At 38.0% G+C, this 16391-nt stretch overlaps 2 protein-coding genes, 1 long non-coding RNA gene and 1 pseudogene across 3 annotated transcripts; 2 read left to right on the forward strand and 2 right to left on the reverse strand.

Moving 5' to 3' along the window:
• The first annotated feature begins 310 nt into the window (after window positions 1–310).
• On the forward strand, window positions 311–2733 carry LOC149499504 (phospholipid scramblase 2-like; annotated as a pseudogene).
• Window positions 2734–3144: 411 nt separating this feature from the next.
• Window positions 3145–3921, reverse strand: LOC114253505 (protein lethal(2)essential for life). Its single transcript, XM_028188405.2, has one exon. It carries the CDS (start codon window positions 3822–3824, stop codon window positions 3258–3260), a length of 567 nt encoding a protein of 188 aa, XP_028044206.2. The 5' UTR covers window positions 3825–3921; the 3' UTR covers window positions 3145–3257.
• Window positions 3922–4906: 985 nt separating this feature from the next.
• Window positions 4907–8139, reverse strand: LOC149499505 (uncharacterized). The gene is made up of 2 exons (XR_016325665.1): window positions 6372–8139; window positions 4907–5932 (listed from the first exon to the last, which is right to left on the reverse strand). It is a non-coding gene; the product is annotated as an uncharacterized LOC149499505 (long non-coding RNA).
• Window positions 8140–12215: 4076 nt separating this feature from the next.
• Hsp83 (Heat shock protein 83) lies at window positions 12216–14862 on the forward strand. Its single transcript, XM_089739541.1, has one exon. The coding sequence runs from the start codon at window positions 12408–12410 to the stop codon at window positions 14556–14558; it is 2151 nt and encodes a 716-aa protein (XP_089595667.1). The 5' UTR covers window positions 12216–12407; the 3' UTR covers window positions 14559–14862.
• The last annotated feature ends 1529 nt before the right edge of the window (window positions 14863–16391 follow it).

Below are 16391 nucleotides of genomic sequence, written 5' to 3' on the forward strand. Positions count from 1 at the left end.
ATTGCTGAAGTCCATGGGCGACGGTAACCACTCACCATCAGGTGGGCCGTATGCCCGTCTGCCTACAAAGGCAAGAAAAAAAAAAAAAAAAAGTGTCAGTAAATTTGTAACTAGCATGCTAGTGAGACTATATTTCATCCCACATAATCTTGATTCATTTAATTTAATCTCAATTGATTGATGTATCAAATTAATCAACTTCTTTTCATTTCGCTACATTTTATTTTTCATAAAACAAAAAATACAAAAGATTAGGCTCTATGGTATGATACCTGCGCCTTACCAGTAGAAAAAAGGGAATATGTCTAATTTAATTTTTATTTATTATGACACAACAAATTAAATAAATTAAAAAATGGTTTTTAATGTTACTAATTTCTGTATTAAATGAAAAATAAACAAAATCATGACGCAAAAACGACCAAATGGATGTCCTGTCCTAATGTAAATACTGAATTCCCTGGATTAGCTTTTATATGTATTTTAGAAGAATTATGCATTGTCAAAAGAAAAGATTCGTTGCACGACCTAATAGGTACTAAAGGTATTTCATACACGATACTTAACAAAGATGGAGAGAAAGTGTTCTTAGCAACACAAGAAACAGCGTGTGAAAAATTCAAACTAAAAATATTCAACTACTACGGTAACGAAGTGATCACTGTCAAAAAACAGTATTCCTTTTGTCAAATCAAATTATTTGTTTGGGCTCCGCCCGATAACTTTTTAGGAACTGTCCATCTCAAAATTTGCGAAAAGAAAACTGCTTGTCCAGAATAAATCACAAAAATTAATATTTACAATCGACATACAGGGTTTGTGTAAAGACGAATTAAAATTACAGGAAAAATCAATTGGCTTAATTAATATTTTCAAAAATTCTAGCACTATTCAGCTGTGTTTTCCAATTGAAATGGAAATTGAACAAAAAACCATTCTGCTTGCTGCTTGTTTTCTACTAGACTATATAAAACTGTAACTAGGAAAGTAATTAAAGTGTCTCTCTATAAACATGAAATTATGTTCTTTGAAAATTTATTTAGGCTCTTATGTATTATTATATATTATATTTAAGCATCTCAATAAAATCGATGTAAACAAAATGAAAACAAGGAGAGAAAGAATGAATGGTGGTATGGCCTACCATTATTAACCAAGTCAAAAGAAAAAAGGTCATAAATATACTTACAGGACAAGGTCAAAACTAAATGGGTTAGTATATTATGGTGTAAGTTCATATTATGGATAGTTCATAATCGCTTACAAAGTTCGGGTGAAATTCATTTTAATATATTTAACATTAGAAGCTTTAAAGCTTCTAATTTAAATACTATAGGAACATATTATTTGTAATGTTGACAATAGTCAACAGAATTTACAAGTCAAATAAATAAATCACCTATTATGAAAACAAGCTTGACCCATACAATGAACCATAATAACGACGCTTGAAAGACAAACGTGACTAAGCAACGATGCGTAAACTTTATAGTAGACTAATTTAAAGTTGAAATTAATTTAAAATATACATGAGAAATACCTGAAAAAAATTCTATATTAACGAATCTAGATGTACGATTGAAATGATTTTAATAGACCTAGAAATATATTTTTTTTGCGCATTGAATATGGTTTTTGCCTATCATTTATGAACAAAGTAGTTACCTATTGTCGCTTAGTCACATTTGCCTTTCAAGCGTCGATATGCATATTGTTTATAAATAAACAAAGAAACAGTACATTGAAGTTGTCAGGGGTTAATGTTATGATTGCTGCGTTCCTGAAATTGAATGAATATTCACACTCAGAACTATTTAGTATTTACTGTGTACCTTTTCATAATAATTGGAGGAATGCCAAAATAAATTATAATGGTGTTTAAATTGAAAATAGTTGATAAGATGGTATATTTGTCTTAATTATTTTCGACTTTCGTAACTAAGTACCTACCGACGCTAATGTCGACAACATTAATTGCTAGGTATGTAAGTATGTCGTTATAATAATTAATATAGGTAATTTTTAGGTAAAAAAATCTATGCTTTCTAACATTTTTATAGTGTAGGTACCGGATGAACAACCTTAGGGAACTTACCCATACTACGTGACCCGTTTAGGAGGGGGGAAGCGGAGTTTTTCAAATACTACGGTCAGTCACGGGAGCGGGGGGGGGGTGGCTCAGGTTTTTGTCACGTATTTTAGTGAGAGAAATCTAGTATTTTTTCGACCTATATTCGAATATAGCGCGCAGTGTTTAGCGCTTTGTAAACTCACAGTTGGTGGCGCTGACGCACATAATATGCCGAGCGTCAGCTGATTGAAAACAGACACTGTCAAACAGTTTGTAGCTCAGTGAAGTTGTCAAAAGCAGATCGACAAGAGTTCGTGCTGGCACAAAAATGTCGTTGTACAATCGGCTGTACAAAGCTTTTATTAAATATTATAAGGATTCCTTGTCAATGCAAGCAATCCAAAAGAAAACAAACGAATTTTGGGTACCTACCGTTAAGAGATGAGCACAAAAAAAATCCAAAAGAGCTAGAGCGCCTTACTTTGTTAAAAGTCGAAAAACTCTGTCAGATTGGTTCTTTTTTATAATACATAATTCACTAGTAATTTAAGTGTGCATGCAGTCTTATGCAATAAAGACGAGTACCTATAAACCATTTTTTTTTTCAATTGTCCTGTGAAATGATTGAAAATCATAATTATGAATTACTATGTGAAAACTAAAGGGGGAGAGGGGAAGTCTTGGCATATACTACGAGTGATCACCGAGGGGTGGGAGAGGTCGAAAAAACTAAAAAAAATAGGTCACGTAGTATGGGTACGTTCCCTTAGTACCTACGTAGCAAATGTAGCGTATATATAGCGATAGTGATGAACAATAAAATGAAAAGTATGTTAACCACAGTTAAGCATTTAAAAAGTATATACCTTGAAACACATAAAGAACTTACGAAGTATCTAGATTTAGTGTTGTTAGGCATGCCGCAAGCGTCGCTAAAAGGAACGCAATGGAACACTTAATAATTAAATCACATTTTATATCTCTCACTCACTCAGTTAACAGAACAGAACAAAAATAATGATAATACACATACACATAGGGTGGCAGGCACCCTATGAAAAGTAAAACACTCATTGAAATCATCAAACTTATATTTTAATTATTACTATTCTTTATACTTATTTTCTTACAAAAATCAGTCTTTTATTACTAATACGCAGTCGGTAAAATGTGTCCATAGTGAAGTTTACCGTTTTCGTTTCTTCTGAGGCGATTTAGTTTCTTCTTCTGCGTTGCCATTGATCTGGTCGTCGTCATGCTGCTTTCTTCTAACCGGACCGGTGTGGGTAATAGGAACAGCTCTCTCGTCCTTACTCTGAGAGGATTTCGGAGCTATAACCGTCAACACCCCATCCGAAGACAGTCTAGATTCCACGGTCTCCGGCTTACATCCTTCAGGCAGAGCATAACGACGCTTGAAATGGCGCGTAACGTAACCATGCTCATCTTGTTTTTCTTCATGTTGTCCTTCGATCACGATGTACCCGTCCGCAGTCTTCACAGATATCTCCTCAGGTGTGAAATGTTGAACATCCAGATTGATCTGGAGTTTGTCTCTGTCAGTCTTGATGGTCGAACCGACGTCGCGAGCGGCAGCTGCCAAGTTTCGCCACGGACGTACATATTTCATGCGCACAATTGGCCGATCAATAATGTCTGCTAGAAAATCGTCCGGAGACAAATCCAGACCGAAGAGCTGGTCCCGAATGCGATGAGGACGCAAATCATCCAATAAGTATGGTAACAACGCCATCGCTTATGTTTTGTTGAAAAATTGCAGGAAAAACTCTGGAACTCGCTTAGAACTGACTCTCGTATCTCTTGAATACTGACTGTGTGATTACAGCGCCCTCGCTTCGTTTATATATTTTTAAAGTTCGAAACCTCGAATTGTCGAGAAACTTTAAGAACCTTCGCGAAAGTTTGCTACCGCGCCATCTGTTGACGAATAGAAAACACAGTTATTTATTTCAAAATAAATTGTTTATGTAAGCTTGAGGGTAGACATTATTTTGTTAAACACCAAGTAAAAGGAGGTCACTTTTTAATTCCTGATTTAATCAACAATATGATAACTTAATTCACTTTCACTTATCCAATCTTTAACCAGTACGTACAACAGTCACTGAATCACACAACGTAACAACGTAGTAAGTGCACCGGGCAAACGCAGTCGAACGAATGTTCATTTCAAGGCACGTTCCGCCTTTTTATACTAGCCGGCGCAGCTGGCTTATGAGTCACTTCTGTTGCAGCTGTTGTTTACGAGTGGAACGACACGGCCGGCGCACCTTGCTTGTGTGAGTCACTCCTATTGCACGTGCTATATAACATAAATATCGTTAACGCCGTCACGGCCATACTGACGTGCGCTCGTCCTCGTGCGCGCATTCTTATGGTATGTCTGTGAACAACAAACGTGTTCGTTCATCCTGACATTAACGGATGCAACTTAAAACGTGGTCTATGATATTAACAATCTAGTAGGGTTCGGTTCGCATAATTCTTCAGAAAATCCTATACTGGCTATAAATAACCTTCAGACTGCTTACATACCTGGGCCAGTTCATTTAAAACTCTTCAGGTATGTAAGTATGCCCCTTTTAACTTAGAGCGGAATTGTTATCCCTTCAGTTTTTCGAACTGGACCGGATAATGCTAGACCGAATCGCAATCCCTGTAGCTAATTGTTGTGGCTAATCTGGATGAAAATCCCTATAGCCAAGCCATTGGACCGGACAGACCCTTCAATGACTTCACACTTTTTTTTTTTTTTTTTTCTCTTTTTTTTTTTGCTAGTCCGGATTAACATCTCTCTAGCCACATACAATTCTCTTTTTTTTTCTTCTTTTTTTTTTAATCTGCATGTACGGTAGCTTTTGTTAAAAGATTTCTTAAACCAGAACATTTATACGGAATTTCTTCAGAAATAGTGCGAGACCGACCATCGTTTTCTACATTTCCAACACCTGCACCTGAGGTGCCTGAGCTTACAGACATTGTATCACTACCCACAGACTATGTTTGCTGTATCGCTATTTGCGGACAAAAATGTCGCTTCTATTGTCAGTGATAGAGTCGTCATCATTAAGATCAGTTTCATGAACAAGATTAATTAACCCATCTGTGTACGCCGTCACGTCATCGTCACTATAATTTTCAGAAATTTCTAGTAGGCCTGACGGGCCTCGAGGTATTTCACGTAAGTTTTCATGGGGAAATTTGTACACTCTATTAGAACTATTTACATGTCTCAATTTATACCTATCGTTTTCCATAACTGCAGTAATGTTGAAGGGACCTTTACATTTTCGGTCAACTTACGAAAACAAAATCCCCAGCGGAAAAAAGTTTGACTTTAGCTTTGCCTCGACTAAACCAAGGGATTATCACTCTGTTGAAACTTTAGATATTTCAAGTGAACTACCCTGAACGGTAAACATCTATTCTATTGGAGTAAACCCTGTTACTTGACAACGTGTACTATTAAGGGCGAGTTGAATATCCCCTAACTGCTCTTGCCATGATTGGTCCGAGTTACTTTCAGATCAAAGAGTGACTTGTTCATGAAACCTCTTACCATTGAATAAATTACTATGGCTTTGTTTTATAAGACTACATTCTGACCCTCAATGGAACATAAAGGGGAAGCCAAAACCACTTATCTGTAACACACTGAAGCTCTGGAACACACGTTGACGTCTCTGGTTGCACCTGCCACAGCACCTGGAGCAGTGTCGTTTTTCTTCTTGTAGCGCATGGAACACCCAGAAGCTACATGACTCGCATCACCGCACACGTAACAGCTGACTTGCAGGCGAGAGCCGGGCGTCCACGGATGAGGAGGTTGTTCAGGTTTTGCTGGAATATCGAAAAAAGTTTGAGAGCAGTATCTGTCGCAACACCCTTCGGCACGATGCCCAGGTTTTCCGCAGAAATGGCAGCTTCCACGGAAAAAAACTTCGAGAGCGTTTTGGTTCTTTATCAGGATCTTTTTTCTTTTGAGGGTAAAGCCACGTAATGTGTGAAATAGACGATTTTTTGTGGTAATAACGACAGAGTTCAATTCCCGACGGATTATTTCATCACACTGCGACAGTATTGATATAACAAATCCGGTGGCTATTTGTTCTGGCACATTAGCGTCGGGAATCTTCTTTATAAGTTGCCATAGCCGGATACCGGCTTCAGCTGGTCCCTTTTTGCTTTCCATTTCAAATTTAATAACCAGGTCGAAGTGGTCTTGCATCATTAGATAATTTTGTCAGCATCTCTTTAATAGTAGACCAGGATATCTTACCAGGCTGTATTTTTGTGAGGCAAGTAGCAGCTCGAGCCTTAAGCGAATGTGTGAGAGTCAAAATTAAATCGACACCATCCAATACTTCAACTACTTTAAACGGCCCTTTAAACTTCGTATCTAATTTCGTTTGATTATGCTCTTCGTATTAATGTGTGGACGAGCTCACAGCCCACCTTGTGTTAAGTGGTGACTGGAACCCATAGACATCCACAGCGTAAACGCACCACACACCTTGAGATAGAAGTTCTAAGGTCTCAGTATAGTTACAACCGCTGCCCCACCCTTCAAACCGAAATACACCACTGCTTCACGGTAGAAATAGGCAGGGTGATGGTACCCGTGTGGTCGATGGCACTATACGGAGCACCCGTCTGGTGCCACGTCCTTACCCACGAGAACGTCGCCGCGCTGCGACGCCGGCAGCGCGCGATCGCAGTCAGAGTTATTCAATGATACCTCACAGTCTCCTACGAGGCGGCGCGCCCTAGCGCAAGTGCAGCCGGAGCACGGGGGCTCCAATATCGGCAGTCCGTGCTGGAGGCGTGGTCTCGTCGTTTGGCAGACCCGTCGGCCGGCCTCCGTACCGTCGAGGCGATCTGCCCGGTTCTCGCGGACTGGGTGGGCCGCGACCGCGGAAGTCTCACCTCCGGCTACACGATGTTACTTCCACACTGAGGAAGCCAACCGCGAACACTTGTCAAGCACGCACAAGCACGCACTTCACCGGAAAAACCTGCATCCGCCAGCGGAACCCGAACACCGCCGCATCGCCAGACACGAACGCACCGGACGTCTTATCTTACAGGTCACGACGACTTCAGATGTGTCAATTTTTCTTCCCCACGGAAACTTGCTTGCTTTCTTGTTTGCTTGCTTGCTTGCTTGCTGGAGCCCGAAGTCATCGAACGTGTAGTGTTATTGGTATTGAATCGAGTAGATTCTAAAATTTCAGCGACAATTCATAGTCTCATGTCCTGGTTTACTGTACTAGTGCCATGTAACTCTAGCAGTAGTCATTGGCTTAAAAACGATTCGTGTCGGAACTACCCACTCGTCATGACAGATCCATTATTGCGATCGAAGTTTCACTTGAGATTTGCACTTGCCTTAATTTCTTGCAATAGCTTGTTACGTGTTGTATTTCCGTTAGTAAATGCCATGTGATGAAGTCGACAGTCAAACTGGGCAACATGAGCCAGAACGTAAGATGTGACGATTTCTTCGTGGCTCAGATCTTCCATCGAGGTAACAGAGACGTTATTACACGACTTACGTATGCTGCATTCACGCTCTTGTGGCGTACCACTACTAGTATTCTGATCTGCATCATGTTTTTTTTTGCTGTACTTCGAACATGTTCAAACACGTCACGCCAGTGAGAGTAGAGTCCTGATCTCACTTCTGATGTAAGCTTGAGGGTAGACATTATTTTGTTAAACACCAAGTAAAAGGAGGTCACTTTTTAATTCCTGATTTAATCAACAATATGATAACTTAATTCACTTTCACTTATCCAATCTTTAACCAGTACGTACAACAGTCACTGAATCACACAACGTAACAACGTAGTAAGTGCACCGGGCAAACGCAGTCGAACGAATGTTCATTTCAAGGCACGTTCCGCCTTTTTATACTAGCCGGCGCAGCTGGCTTATGAGTCACTTCTGTTGCAGCTGTTGTTTACGAGTGGAACGACACGGCCGGCGCACCTTGCTTGTGTGAGTCACTCCTATTGCACGTGCTATATAACATAAATATCGTTAACGCCGTCATTTACAATAAAATGTGGAAAATAATTTCGTCATGTCAATACTAGATGGCACTAATTAACATTATTTGTCTAGATTTTTAACCGACTTTTGATATTGTGCCGAACGATCCGATGCGATGCCATGACCGAACGTTCTAGTAAAGCCTACTGAACACTTGAACATTATTTTTAAATTATGGCCTTGATACCGACTTGCTTTATAATTTTTTTGGGCATGAGCTTAAAAATATGAAAATATTAAACAATCTATTTACTAAAGAACTTCAAAGTATGTACGCAACGCTTACAAAATTAATGTTTTATTTATATGTATTATTTCATTTATTATTCTATTGAAAAAGAAGAGTATAAACAGAAACTAAAATGCAGAATGAGATTAATTATCAATGATAGGCTATAATTGTGAACCCCTACATAATATGTTTTCTTTAAACAAGTCTTAAGAGTATTCTAAGGTAAGCAGCGACGTAGGTAGTTGTGAGTGATAGGGTAGAGTCTAATCATTACTCTAATAATTTAAATTAAAAATAGCCGCCGATTTCAATTTTAGTTGAAAAAAAATTACATATGCTTAGTTTTGATAGTGTCTATGGGTTAGTGACGCTCATTGTAGGTACCACCACCTCGGGATGCCAGTACAGGGCGCAGGCAATTTCTTAATAAAACACATATTTTGGGGTCTAAGTTTATTTTAGCTTGTCTTGAAAAATTTTCACTGCTCATTTATGTACAACTCAGAACCAATATGGTGGTAAACGTTTTCCAAAGCCCATTAACAAATTATGTTTGTTTCCGATGCCCAAAACAAAAATCCTAGGCTGGGGCTATTAAATGTGGACGTCTGTTTAGCATTTAGACTAAAAACGTTTTATGTATTAGGCACACAATATAAAATGTTCAAAATAAGTACCGGTAAGATACGAAGACAAACGCAATAACACCGGTTTGAATATTGCCCAAAACAAATTTCAGGCGCAATAAATTTTGCAAACTCATTTATAACCTATTGTGGATTCTTTTATATTTTTCAACTTCTTAATTCCACCCTATTCTACAAAAGTCATAAACTTTATAAATTTATGGTTTCTTTAAATTAAAATCATTTAAATGTTTCCTGCGGTAATTACAAACTTAATTTTAATCAAATTTTTATTAATTACATCATAGTTTTACAATTCGATCCATTATGTCGATATTACGAGTCAAATTAAAGAAATAAGTACCTATGTAATTATATTCTTACCTATTTAGAACATGAAATTACGGATAGCTGTCTACGATACAGTGGCATTTGCATAAAATAGCTGTTGTTGTCAGGCATTTCAAATAGTGAAATAAACATATTCGAGCAGATTCTAATGCTATCTAGGTATTCGTTCAGTTTACGCAAAATTTGAAATAGTCATTAGTCTGAACTCAGTTAACTTTTTTTAGTAAAAATGTTATCTAATTTTCCGTAACCGGAGAGTTTTTGTATGAAAAGGTCATTAACCTCAGATACATGATAAGTTCTTTTAATTCCTCATTGTTGAAACACGTGTTTTTCTTAGGTTAAAACGCCGGCTTCAACAAAATTGGATTAGAAATAAGTATTGCCATAATTTTTTAAACGTCATATAAGCATAGGTAGATATAATTATAAAGTTGTCCTAAACAAGAAAAATCTGCATTTAAAGTGGCAAAGAATTTTACATTTGTTTAGGTATCTAACCTACCTACTATTAGTAGCATAGAGCGTAAACTTCTACGGCTCTCTCTACCTACCATAATCAGCCTCTAAAAATTAGTTCTAATTAAACAACTTGAAAAAAGATATAGGTAATTTAAATTTACGTTTTTCAATATTTTTATGTCCACAAGTTGAAAAGTTGAAATATAGGTTATGTTTTTATTTCCGTAATTCAGTCTGATTCAATTAATTATTCTAGGAAATAATCGGCATTTCCATGGCTCAGTTCGCTTTAAACATCGATAGTCTTTAAAAAAAATTTATGATGTGAAATCTGAAAAGGTTTGCGCACTATGCGCTCATGCAATTTCAACTTTAATCAATAGCCCTAAAGCAGTGCTGCCAACAAATAAAAAATATGTATTGTAAGTGAAATAACTAAATTTGTCAGAATACATCGCTTCTTTGCAATTTTTTATTATGGTTTGTGTTTAATTATATTTTAAACGTGTTGATGAAATAGTAAGATGATTAGCATTAAATTTACACCACTTTCGTGAAGGTTTTTTGGCTAATCGTTTCAGTTTGTGTGGCATAAAACTATGGGCTATAACTATTGCTGGTGAGACTTTAACAGCTTCATAAGGACGGGTGGATTAACTCAAAAAGACAGCTTGGAGGGAAAGAGTTTGCTAATAGCCGCCAGAGTGCCTCCAAAAGGGGTTTAATAGTACTAGGACAGTTACTTTACGAGTGCATCTACTCCGTGTCGAGAAGCTTAGAGCTCAGTATCACATACAAATCGTCGACGAGTTAGCTGAACCATGCTTTTATTGCTCTTGGCGTTAAAATTAGTAGTGATAATGAGAACGTATCAGGTGGATCTTGCATTATTTGAAAGATGAGACTAAAGATCTGTAGGTTGTGCGAGAGAATGTCGCGAGGCAAAGATAGTTTCCTCTACCTGTAGATAACGAGAACACAAATTTTATACAGGGTGTATAGGAGGAGAAGACGAGGAACAATTATTTTAATGATTTCTGACATCTAAATGAACAATAAGACTTTACTTTTGATGAACAAAACAAGTAACTCACATCTTAAACTGAACATTACTACGTTCTGGTTTGCTATTGTAATTTTAATCAATGTTTTCTCCAATCTACATTATGATACAATAAAAGCTCATTATTCGCGTTTCCTTCACTCGCGTTTTCACTATTCGCAGATTAAAATGTGACCCAATTCCTATTTTCGCAATTAAAGATCTCTTTATTCGCGGATCTAATCGATACATAGACATTGATAAAAAGAAATCCAATATTCAGTATTCAACTGAATATGCTTTGTAATCGCGCTATAATCACGGTTTCTCTATTAGCGACATATTTACGTAACGTATACACCCCGATAAAGAGATTTACTGTCCAAAAAAAAACGTCAAAAAATGGAACGAATTATGTGCTTTTTATTTATTGGTATTACTAATTTCGTTAAGAATTTCATCGGAAGCAGCCAGCGCCGAATGCGGTGAATAGTAAAACTATAAGAAGGAAGCGGTTGGAATGATCTGGGTAAAATGTTATTTCTTACGAATTACGATGATTCTTTGATTAAATTTGGAAAAGTTTTGTGGTCAAATTATTTAACATTCATCTTGTATCATTTATTGACTCTAATTTCAACTAAGTTATTTCTGTAATGTTAAAATTTCGATGCTTTTCTAGAATATTCAGGAATGTTCCAGATATTCTTGTGTGTAGATCGTATTGCCACCTTGTGCCAAATAGCGGCACTAAAATAATTCGGCAGAGCTATACAACATTTGGTAATTTTATTTATTTTGCTATTTTCCCCAGTTTTTTAAATTACTGTGTTTTTAACTAACAATTACATTTAATTGGATGCAATTTACACTGCCTTAATAAATTTTTTTTAGTTATAATTTGGTATCTTACATTTATGCTGTATATTTTTAGTGATCTGCAAAATGCGAAACACTGAACAGCTTAGGAAAATTTAAAATGTGAGATGTTCCTTTTACTTAAATAAATACTTAAAACATAACAGAGAAAAAACCTTTTTAACTAGTCTGGCATATGTTAGTGAATCTATTAATGAAAATGAACGAAATATGTAATTACCTTTATAATTTCTTGAATTATTTTAAGGAAATATATTTTTCCTAACACTTTAAACTTCAAAGCGGGTGATGCAATAATAACTAACACAAAAAGAAACTTGCAGTGTTAAGTAAATGATTTTTCTCTTCGTTTTATGGCCTCCCAAAATGAAATAATTGCCAATTAATTTGAAATGATTAATTATTTTTATTTAATATTGTTTCGGTTTGTATTGATGGTAAAATGTTGATGCTCTCTGACGGAAATAGCGTCAGAATCGAGAAACTTCTACTGATTCATAGATGTCGCTTGTTAGAGGAAAGTATAAAAACGAATTTACACACCGCGCCCGGCGTTATTTGAACTAAGAGTAGTACGGAGACTAATGTGCAATACTTTGCGCTTTGAAACACGTGTGTTAAAAACCCTCTAGTCATTTTGTGTGAATTAAACAAAAAGCAGTAAAGAAAATGCCGGAAGAAATGGAGACACAGCCAGCGGAGGTTGAAACCTTCGCGTTCCAGGCTGAGATCGCTCAGCTTATGTCCCTGATCATCAACACCTTTTACTCCAACAAAGAAATTTTCCTTCGTGAGCTGATTTCCAATTCATCGGACGCTTTAGACAAAATCAGGTATGAATCTCTCACGGATCCGTCAAAACTCGATAGTGGCAAAGAGCTGTACATCAAGATCATTCCCAACAAGAACGAGGGCACTCTTACGATCATCGATACCGGTATCGGTATGACAAAGGCCGATTTGGTGAACAATTTGGGAACCATCGCGAAATCTGGTACTAAAGCTTTCATGGAGGCTCTTCAAGCAGGTGCCGACATCAGCATGATTGGACAGTTCGGTGTTGGCTTCTACTCCAGTTACTTGGTCGCTGACCGCGTGACTGTTCACTCTAAACACAATGACGACGAGCAATACGTGTGGGAATCTTCTGCAGGAGGCTCGTTTACAGTCCGCCCCGATAGCGGTGAGCCCCTTGGTCGAGGTACAAAGATCGTCCTTCACGTCAAAGAGGACTTGGCAGAATTCATGGAAGAACACAAAATCAAAGAGATTGTAAAGAAACATTCCCAGTTTATCGGCTACCCAATCAAGCTGATGGTTGAAAAAGAACGCGAAAAAGAACTGTCTGATGATGAAGCCGAAGAAGAAAAGAAGGAAGAGGAAGATGAGAAGCCTAAGATTGAAGATGTAGGTGAGGATGAAGACGAGGACAAAAAAGATACGAAGAAGAAGAAGAAAACAATTAAAGAAAAATACACAGAGGATGAAGAACTCAACAAGACAAAGCCTATCTGGACCAGAAACGCTGATGACATTACCCAAGATGAGTATGGAGACTTCTACAAATCCCTTACCAATGATTGGGAGGACCATCTTGCAGTCAAACACTTCTCCGTTGAAGGTCAGTTAGAGTTCCGTGCACTACTTTTTGTTCCACGTCGTGCACCTTTTGACTTGTTTGAAAACAAAAAGCGCAAGAACAATATCAAGCTGTATGTAAGAAGAGTTTTCATCATGGACAACTGTGAGGATCTCATCCCAGAGTACCTTAACTTCATTAGAGGTGTTGTCGACAGTGAGGACCTTCCTCTAAACATTTCACGTGAGATGCTTCAACAGAATAAAATTCTGAAAGTCATTAGGAAGAATTTAGTTAAAAAATGCCTAGAACTATTTGAAGAATTGGCAGAGGACAAAGAAAACTACAAGAAGTATTATGAACAATTCAGCAAGAACTTAAAATTGGGTATCCATGAAGACTCTCAAAACAGGGCTAAGCTCTCCGAGCTTCTGCGGTACCACACTTCAGCATCGGGTGATGAAGCCTGCTCTCTCAAAGAGTATGTATCCAGGATGAAGGAGAATCAGAAACATATCTACTACATCACTGGAGAAAACAGAGACCAGGTGGCGAACTCCTCATTTGTGGAGAGAGTGAAGAAACGTGGCTATGAAGTAGTCTACATGACTGAGCCCATTGATGAATATGTAGTACAACAGATGAGGGAGTATGATGGCAAGACCCTTGTATCGGTCACAAAGGAAGGATTAGAACTTCCTGAAGATGAGGAAGAAAAGAAGAAACGTGAGGAAGATAAGGTGAAGTTCGAAGGCCTGTGCAAGGTGATGAAGAACATCCTGGACAATAAAGTTGAGAAAGTTGTTGTCTCTAACAGGCTTGTGGAGTCCCCTTGCTGTATTGTTACTGCCCAATATGGATGGTCTGCCAACATGGAACGTATCATGAAGGCTCAGGCTCTACGTGACACATCCACAATGGGATACATGGCTGCGAAGAAGCATTTGGAAATCAATCCTGATCACTCAATTGTGGAAACATTAAGGCAGAAAGCGGAGGCCGACAAGAATGACAAAGCTGTTAAGGATCTTGTTATCTTATTGTATGAAACTGCCCTGCTGTCTTCTGGCTTCACGCTTGATGAGCCTCAAGTCCATGCTTCCCGTATCTATAGAATGATCAAACTGGGTCTTGGTATTGATGAAGATGAGCCGATTCAGGTTGAAGAGCCTGCTTCTGGAGATGTACCGCCGTTGGAGGGTGATGCCGATGATGCTTCTCGCATGGAGGAGGTTGATTAAGATCTCTACTTTAACTGTAGGAACCATGTCATAATGGTTTGTTTTTGTGCATCGGTGTACAGCCAAAGACTGATTTAGTTCAAAAATTCCATTATTTTAATAAATGATCAAAATGATTTTCTGTTGATTTTTTTTAAAGTAACTTCATAATTGTGCCAGAATACTTACAATATTGTATCTTTGTTTTGTTACTGTTCGTAATGTAGGCAACCTTTGAAAATGTTCTTAGTGCAGTATTACACATTAGTAAATAGCTAAAGGTGAACTCTGAATGTATCAATAAAACTCCACTTATATGTGAAAAGCAGTTTAATTTTTAACCCTTGCAGTTGCAAATGCCATACATTTATTTTTCCGGAAGTTTCCAAAATTAATGTGACGCATGCCAAACAAATGGCTTGCTACACACATAGTTTGAATAAATCTCTATTTAATTAAAATAGAATGCAACTGCATAGGTATTGTGTAGGTACCTTTTAATCTATATATATTAAATAGTCTTGTTCGTTTCACTATTTATAACACAAGAACGGCTGAACTGGTTTGGCTGAAAATTGGTGGGGAGGTAGCTTAGAACCAGAAGGACATGGGACATGGGATACTTTATCCGTCTTGCCTTCACCATTACCATAAACCATTCACAAGGTCAATTCTTAAGTTTGTGGTCTGCATCTAGAAAATGCATGTTTTTCCTATGGTCAATTATATGTGGCATGTTAACGGGTTGGAAGACCGTCTGCGTTATTTATTCTTGCACCTGATAATAAAACGAAAAATTTCGTCTATCACAAGGTGCTCCACTAAAGAGTGGACGACCCCATGCACTAAAATACATGGCCAATAAAGAACCATTAAAATACTTGCTTTTTTAATTTACATTAATTATCCAAATAAAAATTGACCTTGATAAAATCAAGTCTGCTCATAGGTATATTGCCTCTAAGGCGGAACAAAGTTCGCTGGGTCAGCTAGTTATTGTTAAAAAACTTAAAATGACATACGTTACATCCACAATCTGCCCTATCCGATCTGATTCTAATAAATATCTAAGTAGGTATAAGTACCTAATCGTTGATTAGGAATGAAAATTGACATACCTACATTTAATACGATATCAGCCATGTGATGGTAATTGTTGACCGGAGCCGACCAACATACTCCTTTACGGAAGGCAATATGTATTGATATTTCGTCGTGACCATGCCCCTTCTGCTTACTAAGGTTACTAGGTAGCCTAAGGGGTTATTACAACTTCGCGCGAATGAGTACCTACGTGATCTTACGGGCTCAACCTAAGTATTTGCTAACACTAGTCCTAGCAGTGCTCCGCAGAATCCAACATCGCGAGGAATCGCGACCCATGAAGAAGATCCGGCGCGACACTCGTGGGCTGTCTTATTTTTTTTTCCTACCTAGCTGATAGCCTTGAGAGGCTATTTCAGCGTAACCTTAACTAGTAGGTGAGACGACATTGCTAACACGAACCCTAGCAAGAGCCGTGCTTCGCAGAATCTACCACCGGATCGGAAACGCGACCCACTGAGAAGATCCGGCGAGAAACTCAGTGGGCTGTGTTGAGGGTTAATTTACTCGTCGAGCCCTTCGTCGCAAGCGACGGGTTCGATGAGAACGATGACCGGTACTTGAGGTACTTAAAAGCACCGTTAGTGGATCGGGAAGATCCGAAATGATGTGTTTGGGGCGACGTCGACTGCTTTCCATTCTATCCGCAGGATCGGGAATGTAGTTACCGGCGGCAACAATGAGAGGGTGTGTCGTGCCGCTTTATTGAAATGGTCTGTGTCTATGGGAGCAATAATAGCTCAGCGGGTA

This window comes from Bombyx mandarina, chromosome A1, assembly GCF_030267445.1.
Source record: "Bombyx mandarina strain Sakado chromosome A1, ASM3026744v2".
Lineage (NCBI taxonomy): Eukaryota > Metazoa > Arthropoda > Insecta > Lepidoptera > Bombycidae > Bombyx > Bombyx mandarina.